Source organism: Lonchura striata, chromosome 1 (genome assembly GCF_050655825.1).
Source record: "Lonchura striata isolate lonStrDom1 chromosome 1, ASM5065582v1, whole genome shotgun sequence".
NCBI classification, from domain to species: domain Eukaryota; kingdom Metazoa; phylum Chordata; class Aves; order Passeriformes; family Estrildidae; genus Lonchura; species Lonchura striata.
This window is the reverse complement of record NC_140703.1, coordinates 26,867,784-26,888,915: the sequence shown is the minus strand read 5'-3', so window position 1 is coordinate 26,888,915 and position 21,132 is coordinate 26,867,784. Positions and strand designations below refer to the sequence as shown.

Here is a 21,132-nt window from a genome sequence, read left to right as displayed (position 1 = left end):
AACAAGTAGATGTGCATCAGCAAGTGTGTGTGTGTGTGTGTGTGTGTGTGTGTGTGTGTGTGTGTGTGTGTGTGTGTGTGTGTGTATGTGTTAGGAGGGTGATGTTTGAACAATGAAATAACTCCACAATTTTTTTTTTTTTTTTTTTGTCAGAAGGATGTAGATAGGAGATACACTAGTTTCCTCCCCTTGTGCTGCTGAAATTGAGGGATGGAGGACCTGTTCCCTGAGCTGACAAAGCTGGAGCCCTGAACTATTGCCATCCAGGCTGGAAGGGATCTGGGAATTTATCTATTGTATACTCAACTTTTTGAAGGTGAAGGAGAAGAATGGGAAGAGCTACTTCCAACCTTTCTCACTGGCAGTGTTGGAAGGGATTTGATAATCAAGATCTTTTGTGGCCTTCCAAATTAATTTTTGGGAGGCCACAGGCAAAAGAAAAAGAGAACGAGAGACATGTCTGCCCCAAATCCCATGGATATATGAAACAAAGATTCCTGAAACTCTTCAATAGAGTTAAATTGTTAAGTACTTGTCCATGGGACAATAATGATGAGAAGATTCTGTGGTTCACTGGCAAGGCAGGAGTGTGGTGGGAAATTTCTCAGCAAAGCAGTAAAGAGAAGGAACAAAAGGGAGATGATGGAGAGGGTTGTTAATCTCCCCTTTTCCTGTCTCATCCTCTGCAGGTGTTATGTAGAAGACAGAAGCTCTAAGGTGGCCTGGTTAAATCGTTCCGGCATCATTTTTGCGGGAGAGGACAAGTGGTCCCTGGACCCTCGAGTAGAGCTGGAGAAGAGAAACCCCCTGGAATACAGCCTGCGGATCCAGAAAGTGGATGTCTACGATGAGGGGTCCTACACGTGTTCAGTGCAGACACAGCATCATCCCAAGACTTCCCAGGTTTACTTGATCGTGCAAGGTAAGCAACATGCCTGATCAGAGAGCAAAGAGCAAATGACACAGTGATGCTGAGGTGATGGGCACCTCACCTGAGAGGAGATAGGGGGATGAGTCAGGGATTTTGGGGTTTGATGGACATACAGGTACTGATGGGAAAGCTGGGATGAACCAAATGGATACAAAGAGGGGATATGGAAGGACATTATTATGAGGGGATATACAGTGCAAACACAACTCCACATAGTGAGTTGAAGGAGCTGTATTTTTCTAAGAGAAACTTGAGAGTCAGTAGCCTGTGTGTCCCTTATGTTTATACAGGAGCCAGCTGGACTCTTCCCTTCCACTGTGGCGTAGCATGGTTTTACTCTGCTGTCAGTTTGTCCTTCTAAAAGTGGTGACAGAGCAGGGGACACCAGTAACGCCAAGCCATATTCTAATATAATGCAAGTCTGGCTCCTGGCTCTGGTTGTTTGGCACTGATGGAAAAGCATTTGTTTATAATGACACTTTTCAGAACATTGTGCCTTATCTCTGCCCAGAGAGCCCTCTGGTTTCTTCGCCTCCTCCTTCTTCAGGTTTCCTTTCTTTTTTCTTGTGTCAACAAGCTACTGTGCTGTGTTTTTTGGTCTTCCATAGTCAACTCTTTGCTAGGCTAAGGAATTAATTTTCCTGTGAGTTTTTCCGTGCTGGGTCCTTGGTTTGCAGGGTCCACCATCACTGGGCATGTGTGAAACCTGGCACCTGAGGGAACCTGCCACATACCTTATGTTGCCCTTTCCTTTTTTAGCTACCCTTCTCCTGTGTGTGTTATAAAGAACAGGAAACTCGGCAAACCAGTATTGTCTTCTCTGTCTGCCTGCATTTATGGCATAACAGCAATTAAACAATTAAAGAGTTCACTAGTTCTTGGTAAGGTCATTAGTGAGTTTACTCTTGTTCTATCCTGTCCAGACCAGAACACCAAACAAGTGAGTTTACCCAGTTTTGTTTAGTTTTGCTTTAAATCTTCATGCTATTTTGTCTATCTGCCGATTTATCTAAAATATTTATAGAGCAGCTTAGGTGATAGATATGTATGAATATGTTTGATACATATTACAGATATGTTCAACTTCTATATTATCCTTCAGGCAGGAATTTATTGTTTCTCCTGATTTGTCTAGTAACCCATAAGGCTGCAGATTTCATTTCCCATAGAAATTTTTTGAATCGCTCTGATTATGAGTGCATGCAGGAAGGGACTTTTCCTCTTGCTAGCACTACTTGGCAAACTGGGGGGCTAAGTAGCATCCTAAGTGTTTATCTGCAAGGTGAAGAAGTCTGGATGTGTGGTTAGAGGTGATGCTTTACACACAGGTGTAGTGAGCCAGAAGGCTCCTGGTTGGTTTTCTTGCCCAGAATCCTCCCCCAGCAGCACAAAGAGTGGCCCACACCCACACACAGAGCAGCTCTCCTGGCCTGGCTGAGTGCTTGCTGCACAAAATGCATTGCCCAGCCCTGGAGGTGTACCCTGCCTTGCTGCTCGCTACAGCAGAGCTGAGCCAGCCCTCTGTAGGTGGTTTATTGCTGGTGAAATCTCACAGCACACAATTTCCACTTACCTGTCAAGAAAAATATAGGGATAAATGAATTCTAGAGCCGTGCATATGTATTATTAATTTTATTTGTGCCTATTAGATATGGGCCTAAGCAGCAAAATTGAGTTCTCTAGCTTTGCTTTCACTTAAATACGTGGGTATCTGGCTCTGAACTACTGCCACCTTTCTGAGAATGAGGAAATTTAGGTTTTGACACTCCTAAACTCTAAATGCCTGTAAATAAGGTATCTGTGGGTAATCTTTGTTCTAACACCTGCCACAGATTTAATAAAAGACCCATTGTAATATTGTGCTTACTGCATATTCCCGTAATTAGGTAAAACTCATAGCTTTAATTTTTTTAAACTAAATTTAATCTGGGAAAAAAAAGTGAAGAAAAATATAAATACAAAATCCTTTCCAATTAGGAAGAGTTTGTCTCATTTAAAACATGTTTTAAAATAATCTTCACTAGTAAAACTAATTCAGTACAAAATAATGTATGTTAGAAAATAATCCCTATAGTCTCTGAGTATTATTTTCTTATATTGATTGCTAAGATAAATTTTTATATTTTTTATATTGATTTTTCTAAGATTTGCAGATTGTCTGCCTGAAAAATAGCCTGCTAGTGGTACAAATTAAAGGAGTTTATTGAGTCATGCTAAACTATTTTGTTTTATTTATTTTATGTAGTTTATTTACTTCCTTTTTTTTGTGTTCATACATTTCTAAACATAGACTCTTTGAAGCTCTGGGCATCCTAAATGTTAAAATAAATAAATAAAAGAAAATACAGCTCCTGAAACATTAAATGATAGAGTGGTCAACTGGTCTGCCTGGTAATCTGGGAGGAGAATTTCTGGAATGATGGTCAGTGATCTCCTTTGAACAAGTTCAGCGAAACGAAAACAAACCAGGATCAGAGACTCATTGCTAGCTTTGTGCACATGGTTGCTGCCTGGATTTGCCAGTGAAAGATACTGCAATGACAGCTGCTCCTGCCCTGGAGACAATGGTTGGTTTAGGGCCATGTCCAGGCTTCCTATTCCTCTCACTCAGTGTTGTCACAGATATTTCTGTGTCCCACTACCAAAGATAAATCCTTAATCTCTCCCAGATCAACTCCCTCATCTGTCTAACCCCTGTGAGAACACAACTTCTATAACCCCTAGACACAAATGGGATAGCTATATGAGAGACTAATAAGTGGGTAGGCAGATCCTAGAGTGCTGTTGGAGCCCTTAAAACTGGAGAACACTCCATGTCCACAATGCCAGCTCAAGCAGGCAGACTTCACTGTATCCTGAATGCTTTCTGCGTTTAGATCACTGCACTCTAGTGGAGTTGCATTCTAGGACTGGGTCCTTTCCAGCCTTGAGAAAATCAGCTTTCCCTGGGGTGAGCTCTGCTTGGTGAACTCTGCGGGCCAGAGCTGCACAAGTATATCACAGAAAAAGGGACATCACCTCTCTAACGTGTATGCCCCATGATCAGGAAACCCAAACATTTCCATGTATGCCCAAGTCCTTTAGTATTCACATGAGAAGAACCAGTTTTACTTTGTCAGCCAACACTGATCCCTGCAAAAACAGCCTACTTGATCTACTCCTTTCCTCTCTTAAGTATGTATGTCCATGGATAAGATCCCTCTCAACTGGGATTGAAGATCCCTCTCAACTGAGCATATTGCAGATGTCTAAAAGGGGCATAATGAAATGACATTTAAAAAAAAATCAAAAATTCACAGACAGCTAAAAGTAGAAAAAGTTGTCCTCATAAGTCTTTCTATCTTTTGAAGCATAAAGCTAGTAAACATAAAGCTTCTCTGCTAGTAGAAGGAGGTATTTGCTGCCAAAAGACTCATTGGTACAACCCTGGCCATGTCTTCCATCTTTCTGACCCAGGTGGGCAGCACTGCTTGCAATCCTCTAGACTGGAGGTGGCTGTCTCTGTCCAACTCAGGTGCTACCAGGTGCCCTCTCCACTGGGGTGAATGCAACAAGGGACTGCCCTGAACCACCACCTCACTCAAAGCATTTTGAGCTGCTTCATTTAGGTAAAATGGCCAGTTGTAAATCTTTCTGTTTATTACTCCAGTTATTTCTTCTGGCATCTGATCAAAAGAGTAAACACTTGAAAGAACCTGCAAGAGATGGTCTGGTACTTCCCCTTGCAGTGAGACAAGATCAGCTCTACAGTGGCTACACCATACATGTATTTTTTGAAAACGTACCTGCATAACTGGTGCATGTCCATTATTTCACTCTCCTTGCATTTGGAAAGCTTTTATTAACATATGATCCAAATTGATTTTGCTGCCAATTATTTCTGGGCCTTGCAGGACACACAGTGGTTATTTCTCCTCTTTCTCAAAACTATATTTTATCTGCCTGGAACCCCTCAATTTCTGTGTCTCAGAGATCTCTAGTCCAAGTTAACGGGCTCACTGCTTTCTGGAGGTCGTATTTTTTCAACACCTGCAGCATATATATTTCACTACTGTTTGATTTGTCTACATGTTTTCTTTAAATGTACTGTCCAAAACCAAAACAAGAGTTCCAGTTCAGGATTCAGTCATGCAGATACAAGTACCAGCCGTGTTTTGCATATCACACTTCACTTACCTAACCCCAGAATGAAATGAGATTTGCCTTTTTTATATGAGCGCCTCACTGCTTTCACTAATTTGTCTTTCTGCCTTTCTGATCTTCTCTTACTGGTCTGCAGCTCATTCTTCACTTTTGTGTTTGAACATTAATTGGTTTTCCCCCACTCCCTGAGAATACTGCTTTGTGCTCGCTGCTGTTGGATGCCATCTGGTTGGTCTCTCCATGGAGACCACTTCAGTTTACTTACGATCCTGGCTCCAAAACACTTGCAACTGCCCCCAGTGTAGTGTCATTGACAAAAGTCAGGTGCCTCGTTTCTGTTCCATCATGAAGGTGTTAATTAAAGTATTGAAGAGATCAGGACACAAAAGCAGACTATGGCAGCAGCCCACTAAACCCTCCGTCCTTGGTGGAGAGGGGTCTGTTGATTGCAGCTCTTTGAAGCATCCTGATGGAGATTTAACATCCACCATGTTCTCTTAGCTTGTTGAAGACTGTCAGGTCTTCTGAAGTCAAGATATATCACATAATCACACATATTGCTTCTGCATTATCTGTTATGCCAGCTATCCTACAAAAAAAGGGAAATGAGGCCTGGATGGCATGATATGTGTTTGCCAAAAGTACATTGCTTTTTTTTTCCCTTTACTCCATTATTATTCTCTTGGTGCTTATAAATGGGATGTTTAATCATTTGTTCCAGTAGCTGAGTGACTTGTTCCAGGAGAATTGGGTCGTAACAGGGACACAGTGGCTGCTCCTTTCCCAGCATTACCTTGGGTTCTTGCTCTTTTAGCACTCTATCCTCAAGCCTTTCTCAGGCATTAGATAACAGTGGAGAAATTCCTATGGTCCTTATTTATCTCATCAGGATGACAGGCACAAGGGCACAGAGATCTTGGCATGCATGGGGTTTAAAAAATTCTGCAATAAAGACCTAGGCCTATACAAGTCAATCTGGAGGAGTGACTCAACTAGGAGGAAGCAAATTGTTGCTGTATGGATAGGCATCATTGTGAGTGGCAGTAGTTGTAATTTTCAGTGAAACAAAAACATTCAATTGTTTTTGAATTTGATTAAAATTTAATCAGGAAGGTTTTACAGGTCTGAGGTGCTTTTTGCTGGTCAAAATTATGGAGACAAAAAGGTATAGCATTACCACAGCCCATATAAAACCTAACCATATTCAGCTGAGGTATGAAGAGCTCCACATTCACATTTTCACTCACAGCTTGGGATTCCCGCAGACTCTATAACGTTTCTTGTGATCCCCAGTTATTGATTGTAAAGATTGTGGGCTCTCCATTGGTTTAGTGTTCATGTCATGAAAAACAAAATTACTAAGGGCTTTGTCATCTTGGCAAAACAAAAACAAATTTGGAAATGTCAGTAGCAAATGTTCACAATGAGGAGTGCTTGTTTACTGGCCAGCCCTAATCACAAACCCAAAGTCAAGTGCATAGCAGCTAAGGCCAAATCCTACAGTTTCTTTCTAACTGATAGGTATCAGTGTGTGAAAAGAAGTACAGAATGTACCCTTTCTCCATTATGAATTGCCTTTGTGGTGCTCCTTGCTTGCAAAGATTCAGACTCACTGGTCATTGTTTCAACATGATATAAAGATGTATTTGTTGTTGCTGGGATTTAACCATAGAGAGTTTATTATTAACTCTGTGAGTGGATTAGCTGTGCACCCTCTCAGTCCACTCTCCTGAAATTAGACTTTGGTGACTGGTACAGCACAGAGAGATCCTTTACTCAGACAGGCATCTGAGGTCAGTCTGGCTTCCCCAGCACAAACTGCTGTGCCAGCAAGGCCCTTGGTTAGAGCTGGGTCTAGGGCTGATGTGGGAGTGCACTGTCTGCCATCCCTGGAGGAATTCAGAAGATGTATAGATGTGGCACTTAGGCACATGGTTTAGTGGTGGGCTTTGCAGTGCTGGCTTAGCTCAAAAATCTTAGAGGGCTTTTCAAACCTAAGCAACTCTGTGGTTCTGTGATATGCTCGGCCCTTTGCCCTCATTTCTGAGGACAGCAATAGGGAAAGGTAATGCTTTGGGATTGTGAGAAAGATTTCTAAGCAGAACTGATGCAAGGCACAAGAGTATGTTTTCTAGGAGCCTGAAGTCAGGTATCAAGTGGAGATAATTTCTGGCAGTCACTACCTTGGCACCTGATACAGAATGAGGTTCTTTGACCAAATGTATATGTTACTATTGCTGTGGGTTGTCTTGGACTCTCTTTGTGATAAGTGAGGAGACAAGACTTTTCTCAGGCCAGTCCAGTTCATCCTTAAGTAGCCATCCGAAATTCATCAGACAGATTGACCAGTGGCTGCAGGGAAGATCCCAGTCTGAGAAGTACTTTTGGAGCCATACATCCTTTTAGCCTTTCCACACTGATGCTCCTAGCTCTCTCAGCCCCTAAATTATTAGGCTAGCCCAGTGATACGAGGCCTTGAGGGAAGGAACATCAGGAGATGGGCAAGGATTCAAAAAAGGCTCTCACCCCGATGTGGTTGTCCAGCTTCTTTATTCCATGAGATCCAGGGGGAAAGAGAGGCGGAAAGAGGGTAGACAGGAAGGGTCATGGGCTTATCTAGGCTCTGGACAGGGAGGGCTTCTCTGGCTCTCTGCCAACCCTGTCAACAGCAGGAAGGAGGGGAGACACTCTTATGTGATCAGAGTCACAGGAGTCCCTGGAAATGGGGAAAAGCATAGCCCGAGCATACTGCAACACCACACCTCTTTCTGTCAAACCTCACTGTTTTTTATTCCTGCCAGAATACAGCACTAGTGGATATCATTGCTTGTGGTGGGTTGCTTGAGAGACTGGAGTGGGGCTGGTATTGAGCTCAGCAGATCTGTGGTGGAAACCCACCTTCTTACGGCATTCCTGGCCTTCCCACCTCTTTGGCCAGCGCTGGAAGCAGAGCAGTTTGAAGACAGCTGAAGCTATTTTTCCTTTGCTAGCTAGACAGCAAGGATGTTGGAGTCAGTTGCTGTTCTCTGAGAAATGTTGGCTTGCCTGCTTTGTGGGCGCAGAGCCCAGAAATCGGAGGGATCTTTCTGAGCACTAACACTGGAGCGTTTTTCATTCCAGGGAGCGTGCAGGAGGTAAGAGCAAGCACAGACCACTTTGTCTTTTTTGGGACATAGCGCCAATGGGAAAATGACAGTGTGTTTGGCATGCTGTTGCAAAGAATAATGAGATAACATGGGAATATGAATTTTCCGGGAGGAAAGAAGAAAGATCATTTTACTTGGAATAGTGGGGGAGGAGAAAACAAAGATTGAAGGGAGGAGATAAATTCAGGTTATTACAGGAACTGGAAGCAAGAAGTCCAGTACACTTGGAAGGAAGTGACAGCAGTTTGGTGGGGAAAATAAGCTGAGAGATCTTGCTGCACCACTTTTGCTATTACCATGGGCCGTACATTTCTACCAGAAAACTAATTCCAGAATGTCAGGCACACAATAGTATTGGTGGCAGTTTTCCTACGTTTTCTGTGCTGCTTTGTTTTGGCAAACTCATAAAGTGCAGGAAAAGGCACCTGGTGTTTTATAAGTTACCAAAGAATTTCCTTTCACTCCTCATCTAGTATTTTTATTGCATCCCTATGATGCCCTGACGCCTCTTAACTTCTGTTTTCTTATCTCCAGGCACGGTTGGAACGATATGATGCAGCTTAGGCTTTGGCTCTGTTATATTGGTTGGAGCTTAGCACTTCTTAGTGCATAAATCAGGAGTTTTTTCTGGAACTATTTTGGTGTTGGCTTTGCAGGTGCAAGCTGGAGACAAAAACTGAATGCTTCAAAAAATGCTTGCTCATTTTGGAGAAAGAAGTATAGCACAAAATACATGGAATACTTTCCTGTGGCTGGGAGGAAGGCTCTTGATACGACAATCCAAGTCCTTAGTCATATAAATCAGCTTAGTTGAGTGGACTCTTCAGAGTGGTATCAGTTGATACTGTGTGATTTTGTCTCATCAGCTGATTCTAGATTCACACAGTGCTTTGAAAGGTTTTGCCATGTTATTTCTCAGTCTGATGGGCTCAGTCTGCAGTCCCAAGTCCTAGCTTGAACTGTAAGACATGGGACTAGGGGCAATATTTTTCTCTCAGCTCCTAACACAGCAAGAACTTAGTCCTACCACCAGGTCTGCTAACCCTGGAGAAAGCACAAATAACCATTAGCTGTGAGAGTGCACATATCAATCCATTTAAAGCCAAGTGTGTTCCTGCTCCCACTGCTTTAAAAAGAGGCTGTGGTAGTGCAACAATTGCCTTGACTTGTTGTAAGCTTTGAAATTTGACTTAATTGGCCTACAAGATATGTCCCCTTGGATGTCCTAAGTCATAGATTCCCCTTGCCTGTTCCCTGCCTGATGGCCAGTGTTTTGTCAGTAGTGAGTGAATAATATTTTTTTTGCCACATCCTCATGAGAGTTCTTTGCAGAAAATAACAATTGGTATAATCCAGAATAAATAGCTTATTCATTTCACATGGCAGGCCTGTAACTGCTTAGTAGCTTGAAAACTAACAAAAATCTGTTTTTGTTTCTTTTTTAAATCTCAAAAAAGATCTGATGTGAAGCTTTGGATTTCTAACTCAAAATAATGAGCAAAGATATATAGCTAGTCTCCATTAGAAACTTTAGGCTCAGTTTGTCTCTTTACTTGTAATGTGGGTGACAGCTAAGGTGAATCATATTTCTCTGACTCAGATCAAATTTTATGTCGCTTTACTGTCCACAGGTGCCCACTTGACTAAAACCAGTCAAGAGGTCTGAAGGTAGGAGGCAGCAGGACTTAGGGCACACAGCTGTGATAACCCAGGCCTTGCAATTCCAACATTCGTGGAACAGTGTGTTCCTTTTGTCTGTTTTTCTTACTTCATCAGTTCCAGTTGAGTCAATGCTGCAAATCTGCCATGCTCAAAACTCCACATGGGATGAAATTCCAGATTCCTGGGGTCCACCAGCCCACATTCTTTGGTTTTGGCTGCTGTGTTACGGTCTACAGTCATCATAACTATTTGTTAGTGGATGAGAACCTGGATCAAAATCTAGATTCCACTGAAATTAAAGGGAATTTTGCTCCATTGGAGCCAAGATTTCATTTGAAATTGGAATTGGCTAGAAACAGATTGTAAAATAAACCTAAATTGAGCCAACAATTCAAAACCAACATCAAGACTTACAGAAAGAAGCACATTTCTTCCCTACCTTAAAAGCTTTCAATTTTATTCTTTAGTATGAATTAATTATGGAAATAGGAAATAGTCACTTCGGAGAAGGGAATAAGGAAATGGTGTTTCTAAAATGAGAGTGGGGAAAAGCAAGTGTGCATGGTCTCTGTGCTGTACCTAGTAGCACATCCTTGTGTCTGTATGGTGCAGCTTGACCCCAGCTGACCTATGGTAACCGTGTTCTCCTACCATTTATCTCTATCCAGGGCTGGCCCTCATCACTCCTGAATGGATCTGTGGTCTGTCCTTTCAGTGTGTATGCAGGCTGTGCCTTGTAGGATAAGCCTCTTGCTGCTTTCCACAAAAACAACGAATGATAAATCATATTAGGTAATAGGTTTTCAGGGTTTGGATTTTGATGGCTTTTTAAGAGCTCCAGCTCTTGTTTTTATCTTAAGAAACATTGAAATTGCTACCCCAGTACCAGCTCGTTACTCAACAGAAAGTGAAGAAATACTCTGAGAAAATAATTCCTTAATATCACATTTCCTGTATAGCTGCTAAAATGTCAGTACTTGGCTGCTTTGGAATAAGAAAAACACCAAGAAAATAACAGAATAGCAGTTTCATTTAACAAAGCCCAAGATGTGATAGTTAGAAGGGAAAAAGAACTTACCAAATGTGCATACAACAAAATAGACAAAAAGGAAACAGATACTTAGACATGTGGCTTCCATTTACAGATTATTCACACAGAGAGCACTTTCTCAAAACCTAGCCACAGCTTTTGAAAATGTCCTTTTTTAAAAAGAACACAAATATTAGGTTAAAAACTGTTCATCTCCACCAGAAGATAGGAAAGAAAAAGATTGTTCCTGGTGAGGGAACAGAGGTTGGTGTTGGCAGTCTGAGGGTGCACAAGCACATGGCCACTCTTGCTGGCAGTCCTGGGTTGCTCCCAGGCCCAGGCTATCAGTGAACAGCACTCTGGTAGCAGGAGCCAAGCCCTGCCTGAGAAGTCATAGTGCTGTGTGAAAGTCTGAAAAATCCCATTGTTTCTCAAAAATGCATTGGGAGTGCCATCATTTGTCTGCCCCCCTTTTCCTGAAAGGGCCTTTGGAAACCCCCAGATGAGGGTTGTGATCTTTCTCAGTCCTGATATCAAAAGCCAGAGGCTACTTGAGGCTTCAGCGATGCTGCTTTTAAATTTCCCTCCATATTCATGTATCAGATTTCCCTTACTTTGTCTATTTGATTGTATGATCTTGTGTGTCAACAGTCTTTCATAAAATCTTCTAGGAATGTCTTTATTATGTGGACACATATAAGAATAAGGAACTTTTCTTCAAAAATAAAACTTATGGTGCTTCTCAAGCAGAAAAATAGACTACAGCTGCATTTTTTCCCCATTCCAGGAAGGTTACCTTTAAAAAAATATGTGGAGGAAAAAAAAAAGATTACTAGGGAAGTCCTCTTTAATGAAACAGGAATTGGATTTTGGTGATAAGTTTTAATTTAGGGCAAATAATTTAATTGGAATGATTCATTAATTTTGGGGTGCGTACATTTGGCCTCTGGCAGCCTATTTATTATCTTCTTTATTCCTTTCTGTGTTTTTTCTATCAGCAGTATAAGAAAATTTTGCCTTTAATAAGGTTAGGAGACACTCCCTTTGAATGTGTGGAGAAAGGACTGTCATGGTGCAAAGATTTGAACATAATGGCATCTCACCTTTAGGTGCTCTCAGTTTGTGAGACAGGCTGCAGGACCAGTGAGTTTGTTTTCACACTGTCTGGGCATGTGGATACTCAGCTCTGTGTAGGGTGCATGTAAGGTCGTGGGTCTGGAGAATCTGGCCATGTCTGGCTTGGTCATAATAGAAGTTGATACCACTGTCTGGTGCTTTGAGAAAATTCCCAGCAAGGAGACCAGAGATATGGCACCAGAAGATGTGCTATGTTAGGACTAGAGTACTGTAAACTGTACTCAGTCAGAGAGTGACTGGGACATCTCCTCAGGTTTCGTTAACTGGGAGGATCAACTCTCAGCTTTGGTATACAGCAAGTATGCCATTAATGTGTTAAGTGTAGACAGGCAAAGAGTAAGGAGACTTTCACAGGGAGGGAAGCCAAGAAGCAAGATCCTAAGCCTCAATTCCACATGGTCCTCACGCAGGTGCTGCAGCAGCAGCAGCTGTATTCTGGAGAGTCTCTTCAAAATGATTGTCCCCTTGTTATACTGATGGGAATGTGACTTTCTGGGTATGTTCCTGTTTTGAATGAAAAAAAAAAAAGAAAAAATCTTTGGGAATAAGTACGATAAATCTCCCCAGATAGCTACAGAACAGACTGTGCAAGGTAGAAGCCTTATGACCTTGACAATACAAATCCAGCTATGATTTTAGGGATTATGACTGCATAGAGCTCCCAGTTCACAATTTTACCTAAAAGATTAATCCACTTGTTGGCCTACAAAACGAGGTTAAGAACCAAAATTCATAAGGATATCACCCCTCATGATCCTGTTTGAAGGGAGTGTTAACAGGGTGGCAGTGACTCCCACTGTTAACTACTGTGAATATATTTCACATAATTCATGGCATGTTTGGTTTCCAGGAGAATCTTTACAGCTGTGTAAAGCCTGTGGACCACCTTCATAATTCAGGTAGACACTTTGGTTTTGCCTCTACATTCTGCATGGATAATATCAGGGAAAGCCCAACCTAGATGTCATAGCCTGGCTCGTGTTTGTGCTACTTGATGACACTACTTTTTGGAATGGATAGAACATGTCCCCACTACATTGGGGACCAGTGGGGAGGGCTGGTCTCCTCTGTGCTCTCTCTGGTGACCCTGTGGCCCTGAGACATGCTTCTTTTTTAGTTTCTTATTTTATTATATTTTCTGATTAGAAGTACTTAAAACAAAGGCTGGGACACAGTCTGACAGTCCAGTGCTTTTATGACATGAAGCCAGTGTGTGTTCCATGCCACAAGAATGTATGAAGGGATTTGAAAGCTCAGGGGCTGTGGGGTTGATGTTGGAGGACTTTCACTGGTTGAGGAAGCTGAACTTGGCATCATCTGCATGTCTGGAGTCTGCTGTACATATCAGCTGTGCCTGCTCTTTCTCTGAGAAGGGATGCGCTTGTTCATTCTGGGAAAGAGCCCGAGAGTGATCTCATGGTTTGTGTCCATAGTAGTCCAAAGGACTGGAGCAAAAACAAGAGACTTTGGCTTGCTCTCTGGAGCAAAAGAGAACAAACCATATTGGCAGTATAGACTTCACCATTCAAGGTCATTAAAGGTTCATCTCTTTTTAACAAATCCAGGGGGTTGTGTGCACAGGCATCCTATCAGGGACAGGACTAAAACCCAAGCCCAGAGATAAACATCTGTCACTTAGTATTTTGAGACTCTCTGAAGGTGTTGCGTCTCTTGTCCGTATGGACTCTTAGTCTTGCAAACAGAAGTGGTGCACTGCAGCTGAGATTCATCACACTTAATCTTAGACGTCTGAGTGCTACCAACACAAATCTAAGCTAGTCATCTGGCCCTCATCTGTAGTCTGTTGTGAGAAGGTGGCATCTTACTCTTTCTGCTGTCTGCCTTGAGATACTGTGAAATATCATACCCCAGAAGTCTCTTTTACTTTGGACTACAAGCAGAATGTAAATTACTAATTTAGATTTACACAGCAAACTTTTCAATGTCTTAAATTTGTTGGCATGAATCCACCTTGTATGTCTATGCAGGAAAGATGAAACCATGTAAAAGACTAGTTCTGGAGACTCTGTCATTTCCCACAGTCTGTGTTCTCAGCTGCTTTGACAGGTCTTGACTATTCCTCTTGCCATAACCTGCACTGTGTGACATTAAATAGTATAACAATACATTTTGTTTTAGTCTATAATCTGTTCTTTACTGGACAATACTTTCAGTTATAATCCCTGACATATTTACCTGTCTTTGCGAAGGGCAACTCCATTCCCCTCCAAATCTCTTTCTATAAGCCTGACATAAATTCATACAAGTTATCCCAGTGAAAGGTTGCAGTCTCCTTGATTGGATGCTCCTGCCTGCTCTCTCCCACTGAGCCAGAGAGTAAGGGACTCCCCTGAAAAGATTTTTGCACTTTCTGCCACCAGCCCATCACAGCCTGAGGCACAGGCTAAATTTTTCACAAGAAAAGTATTGCTATTCTAGCCCAAAGTGTTCCAGGGTACTTAATTTTTCTCTCAGATTTCCTGCTGCCCCATCTCTCTAGTCCTTGAACTCCTTTGAGATGTCACTAGAGTTAAACCTAAGCGCTTCTTACCATCTTCTTTCTTCTCCATGAAGGTAAAACTATATAGGATTTTAAAAAGTAACTCCAGGTATTTATTGGCTTGCACATGCAGTTCTCAGGAGCTGCAGTACCTGTTGCATATCAGGTCTGGGTGCTGCCACGTGTCTGGTGCTTCAAAGTTCATTATTTTCTATGGCTTTCACAGTGTAATCCTCTTCTTCCTCATGTTAAAGGACACACTGTGATCTGTCTCCCAGGCCTTTCCACTCCCTTAAAAACCCAACAAGCAAACTTCCCACCTTCAAAAAAAACACTCCCAAACACCTCTCCACCTCCATTTATCTATATGGGGTTTGTGGGCACGTTTCTGGCAGCAATAACAGAAACTCTTAAGTCTACACCTGAACAGCAGAAACTCCTCTCTTTGGCTCCCAGATCAAATCAAATGGGTGTTTATTTCATTGCCCCAATAAATTTTTTATTAACTGTATTTGAAGTCTGCAAGGAAGAGAGAAAAGGAAGAGAAGAAAAAACCTGTTCAGGAATGTAGACTGGGCAAAGCGCCCACAATTAATGGGGTAGCAGCAACCAGCGGGTATTTGAAAATTCACTGGTGCCAAGTGCCAGGAGGTTTCTGCTGCCTGTGACAGCTGGTCATCATTATCGGACGACTGCTTCTGTGCACATCTTAGATCTGTGTCTTTGTCTCTGACCAAGTCACTCTCGGTTTCTGTTTTGCAGGAACATACTGAAGCAATTAGGGCATGTTGGATGACTGTAGGGGTGATTGAACAGTGTTGGGCAATATACAAAAATTGTGATTTCTCTTCTATGCAATACTTAATTCCTGTATCTCAAGATGAGCTTAAACCACCATCCTAGAGATAGGCCTCCCTCAGCATTGTATGAATTTGAATTTCGGTTTTGCAGCTCTGTCCAACTACTTAGTCATTCCTTATTCATTGCTGCTACAAGGCACTTGGCCTCTTCAGAGATTGTTACAGCCCATTCTGAGTGATACCCATCTTTGAGGAAGTAAATCCCAGTTCTCAATGCACCATTTATGTTGCTAAGTGTCTGCTGTCCCACTAATGAAGCAGTGAGCACATATTCTTGGTCAGAAGTTGCAGACTCATTTGAAACTACAGAGGGTAAATTAAGACTACTGATATTGTGCCACCCAATTTGAGGAAGAGAAACTGTAAGGGTAAATTTTTTGTATGTATCTGCTAGAGAACCATCTAAGAGGCATTGTGTCTCCTAGGGAATGCAGTAAATCCAGCAGATAAGGCAAAGCAGAATAATTGATGTAGAGAAGGATCTCTGAATAGAAGGGTTACGTACAATGCAGGCATATTCTGTTTGGAGGGAAGTGGCAATAGCATTCATCAGTCTGGGGAGAAGTCTGTGGAGATAAAAGCTTTATATCAGTTCTCATTGAAAGTTTTGATCTGGAGCTCCACACAAGGGGCAGTTTCTTGACTACATTTAAGTTTTATTTGCAGGAAGACTTCTTAAGGATCTAGAGGGCACTCAGGCAAAATGCATGGACAGTGTCTGACATGAAGGGAACACATGAAATAGAAAATTGTCTTGGATGCTATACCTCCCAGTTTTTTGTAGTTTCTGCTCCTCCTTGATCTAGGACATTCAGTTATTGGCCTGTTCTGGAAGGAGAAGCTCAGACCTCTGGTAGAACGTGGAGTCCTGAGCTCTTAGGAGCTGTACAATCATTCCTTCTCAGGAGCTTTCCAACCCAGTACTATAAAGCTAAAAGCAGAGTGACCTGATTTTTTTGCAAGGCATATCTGGGGCACACTTGACACCATGCAGGGAGGGAAGGAATATTTTTGGGGTTTTTTTTATTAATACCTTTTCCTTTCATGGCAGTCTCAGAAACCTCAAATGGGAAGAAATTGTGATTCTTGAAAAGGATGTGCTTTTCAGTTGGAGTGAAGACTGAAGTGTATCTTTAAGATAGCTCAGCCAGGAATATTGAGCTTGGGAAATAAAGAGAATAGTGAGTCCTCCAGACTAAGGCTCATGTGGGACATGGCATCTCAGCAGGGAAATACAATAACAGAATTGTTTACTTTCTTTAGGTATGAACAGGTATCCATGCTGTGAACATTTTAACTTTTTTTTTTCACTTCCACATCTCTGCAGTAAAAGGTAGTAAAAATTACTGTACCAAAACCCAAGTACCACACGTATTTCAGACTGTGTCCCCATAAGCCATTGTGAGGCAGCCTACGAACCTCACAAGGCACTAACTGGCAGAAGAACTCTCTAATTGGATCCCAAACTGTTGTAAATCAGTGGGAAAATACTTCTCATAATTTGACTGGTCTTTTAGTTTATCATCAGTTAATGTTACCTCTTACAGGGTCTCAAAATATGCCACAGTGTAGGTTCTTTAGTGAATTCGTTCATTAAAGGACCAATCACTGCCAGTGGCAAAGCAGGTATTCATCAGTTTTCTTCTCCATGCCTTTTTCTGCTAGTGAGTTCTTGCCATCCCCATCGTGTCTTCATTTCAGTTGTTCACAGTGACACAAAATGTCTCCTGCCTGAGGTCAATCTCCCTGTGATAAAAGTCTTCCATAGAAGCAGTCAGGCTGGAAGACAGGCAGATATCAAAACATTAGCCTTCAGAAAACGGTGGCAAGCTGTCAGTTCCCATTAGCTAATGCTACCTGGGCAGCCTGCTGACTCTTCACCATTGTAGGTGGGAGAGATAAGTTTTAATGAGCAGCAGAGGGAGTGGAGAAGGGAAAAGGAAAAAAGTAGTTTAGATTAGAAGTAATACTTCTGGTAGTGGGTGACAGACATACATGTGTGCATGTGTATGTCCATGTAGTAGTTGAGATCTGGTTTATATCAGTGCAATTTCACTGACTTCACAGAAGTTGCTCCTGGTGTTTTCCATACCAGTGCTGGGGTGTGTTGGATTTGGTCTAGGTGCAAAAACACCCTCAAACATCTATCAAACTCAACAAGTAAGAAGGTGTGTACTCCTCTGTGGAGGTCATAGCTAGGACTAGCAAGAGCAAATCAGGAATGGGATGTATTCAGCTGTGAAATAGCCTCCCAAGGGCAAAGGTAGAAGAGTCCCAGAAAGTTTAAAGACTAGTTGGCCAAAACACTATTAGCTATGCAGCAGAGAGCAAACCTGCCTTTCCAAATGCCCCCAGCCTTGAAGATAGAATAAGTGTGCAAATGATTCTTCTGTCTCTAGAGTACACGAACATCTGAGATATGAATTGCTGCAGGTCCAATTCTTCTCCCTAGCATTTGACCTACATTTAAATTCTAATTGACTTAGAATGAAGACTTGTAAAGCTTTCTCTGTTTTGCCCAGATGCTGAATCCTCAATGAAAATAAAAACTGTGTCATTACATGTTGGGCGGATGTTGAGCATAAAGGAGCTGGTTTAAGCTGAAAATTGCACAGCTCATTTCAATTAGTCATTCTGCATATGAAGTGCTTGCAGTGACTATAGTTTTAGAGAGGAAAGACATTAGTATAACTAAATACATCCCCACTGGATATTTTTATTCCCACAAAAGTTAATGTTGGGCTAACGATTGAGATGTTATGTGCCTTGTTTGGTTTTCTGGACAGATGCAACATCTTCCTTCCTATGGAGAGCCATTTTTACTTCTTCAGGAAATGCATTGTATGCCAGGACCCTGAGTGCACTAACTGGACCTTGATCAGTCTCTGCAGGGGTATCCACCTACTCTCCATGTAATCTCAGGTCTGGATTGGCGTATTAGGTGTCCCTGTCCTCAGCTGGGTCTCTGGTGCCATCTCTTGGATGGATCTTGGACCTGGGTGCTAGGTAGCATATCTCTATCCCTGGCCTTGTTTTCCTGCATGGACCCTGGATCTGGTTCACCATATCTGGGGCTTTTGATGAGCCATGACACCAGCACCTAGCATTGTCCACTCTCTTCAAGTCCTAGGGGACTGTGCTGAACTGGTGTGGTCATCCCTAGCGTACTGCCACTACAATCTATGTGACAATCTGCCACTGAGCTATGTCCTTCTAATAGGTGTCTAACCTGAGGAAGTCTTTAAATTCTTGGAATGAATCAGCTTCTCAAAATCACTCTATTTATTGACTGTGGGGTTAGGTTAAAAATAATAGAATCATAGAATCATAGAATACAAATGTTTTGGATTGGAAGGGACCTAAAAGATCATCTAGTTCCAACCCCCATGCCATAGGCAAAGACACCTTCCACTAGACCAGATTGTTTAAAACCCCATCCAGCCTGGGCAAAAACACTTCCAAGAATGCTTACATTAAATGTTTTATTTTGGGAGAGTAAATTAACTGAACCACCATCCTTACCAGCTTAAAATTGATGTGTAAATTCTTCTGTAGTTTGTTTTCTTAAGAAAATTATGTTTATGCCTCTACCAACTGCTTGATTCTGATTATCTCTGAAAGAGCAAATAGGGTTATGTTTGTGTATACAGGAGAAGAGCTGGATCAGCATTAAAGGTTTTGAGTAACCTGAGACAAAATAGCTTCTTTCACATTACTGTCTGTCACTAATAAGGTGCTTATGAGCCTCCCAGTCTTTCTTAGGCTGAGCACTAAAAATTCCAGTTCAGTTTTAAGCATCAGAGGCAACCTTGCCTATTGGTGCAGCTTGCTTCCTGTATTATAAGAAATTATTGGAAGCATTTTTCTCTGTCTTGCTGTCCATCCTCAAGGGTTTCCCCACAGAACATTCACCACAGTGAAGGGAGTCTAGCATGCTGTCAGGATTTTACTCAGTGTTTGACCATTACGCTTTTGAAGGTCGGGATGGAAATTTGGATTGTAAATTCCATCTCTTGAGTTTAAAGGGGTTTTGACTCTTTAGTTATGAGGAAGCATTCCCTTTCTTGAGCCAGTAGAGCTCTAGGCAGCTCCTGGCCAAAAGAAGAAAGATGTCTCCAGCCCCTTAACTGGAGCTCTCTACATACAGTACTGCAGTGTCAGCAGTAAGGCTCAGGAATGATCAGCGAGACAGCTCTCTGAGCAACTCTGGTAGCACATTTCCACTTCCCTAGGAGATCAGGGACTGCTAACACCTGATCTTCTTGTGTTTGGCAATGCAAGGCTCTCAGTCCTCTTTTGTTGTCCTTTGGAGCTGACTTCTGAGACATTTGACTTCTTCCTTGTTTGGGGTCCAACCAGCACACACTCAAAACCATTGTGTTTGCTTCCAAAACTGCTGAAGATCAACAATCAGTGCAAAGAAGAGAAGGAAGCAAATATTTTCTTATGTTAGGTTTGCCTTGACCTGTCTAGAGCCCCAAGAAAACTGTTGGGGATTTCCATGTTACTGGTGACAGTTGTGGAAGATAATCAAATACTGTGACAGACAGCAGAATCAAAGTCTTTAAATAGGTTAAAAAAATAGGTTGCACCTCATCCACAGGGCATAAAAGGAAAGAAAAAAAATAAATCTACATTCTCCCCGTTATTCCTTCAGAACAAGTAGCTGGTTGTTGGCAGAATTTCTCTGCCTGAAGGCATCACAATATAACATGTCTCATAATGGCTGCACACCTCCTGCTGTGAGCAGTGGGATCTGGAGAAGAGGTACCCAGGCTAGCCAGGAGAGCAGCACACACAGCTGGCTTCCAGCTGCTGTTGTCATCCTATGACCTGGCACTTGGTTCTCATCACCTCATGAAGGTGAGGCAGAGCTCCTCTGTCAGACATGCTGTCCCTGGCTCATCCCACCATGCCATCTGTGGGTGAGCTTTGTCTCATCTCTAGGGGAGTACAGGAGCAGAAAAAACAAAATGTTTGTGATGGGCAAACAGTCAACTGCCCCTGGTACGGAGCAGTGAGAAAGCTGAGGCCAGCCTGACTGAGTGGATCAAAGGAGGCAGGAGAAAAAGATGTTACACTCCTTTAGAGTAGAGAGGAAGGTTACCCCTGTGTTTGGTACCTACTGGGGATACCTAGATCCAATCCCATGCTGTTCATCAGGCTTCCAAACAGCTTTGGTGGTAAATTCTCTGACTCTCAACTCTTTACTTGTAAGGTTACATCTAGAAGGCTTGCAGACCTTGCAGAGTTGGGGCATGCAACCGTCAGGTTCTCAGAAGTGATCCTGTGTTATCACAGGTAATGAACATACAAAGCTCCACTTTGTATGAGTGGACAAACAGGTGCTGTTTTCTGCCTTAACTGGAAAGCTATGGGAATCCAGGGCTTCCCTCTGGCTGCCCTGGAAGGCCTGGGACCCTGGCAGGGGGTCAGGAACCCCCCTGTACAGAGCCCCCAGAGACACTGTCTCTGATCTCTGTCCATGGAAAAGAGTTTTCAATCTTACAGGATGAATTACAAGCTCTGAGTGTTTGATATGAGTAATAATTTAGTGTGGCACGGGTGCAAAAGTAAAATTTTAGGATTCTAGATTAGGGGTTCAAAGGGGACAAGATGGAGGAAATTGGGTGTGTCTTGTCCTTTTTCTCCTTCTTCATGCCCTCCATGTCTCACTGTAGTGTTGGCATTTTTCTATTGGTTTAGGCTGGGGACACACTGTT

General features: G+C 42.3%; 1 protein-coding gene across 6 annotated transcripts in view; it reads left to right on the top strand.

Annotated features, from left to right (window-relative positions):
* LSAMP (limbic system associated membrane protein) overlaps positions 1 to 21,132 on the top strand; it is a 1,016,799-nt gene that overhangs the window by 845,030 nt on the left and 150,637 nt on the right. For all 6 annotated transcript variants that reach the window (XM_021549182.4, XM_085591629.1, XM_077781239.2 and 3 more), the window contains one exon: positions 690 to 922. In XM_021549182.4, coding sequence (XP_021404857.1) covers positions 690 to 922 — 233 coding nt within the window. The remainder of the gene's footprint in view (positions 1 to 689; positions 923 to 21,132) is intronic.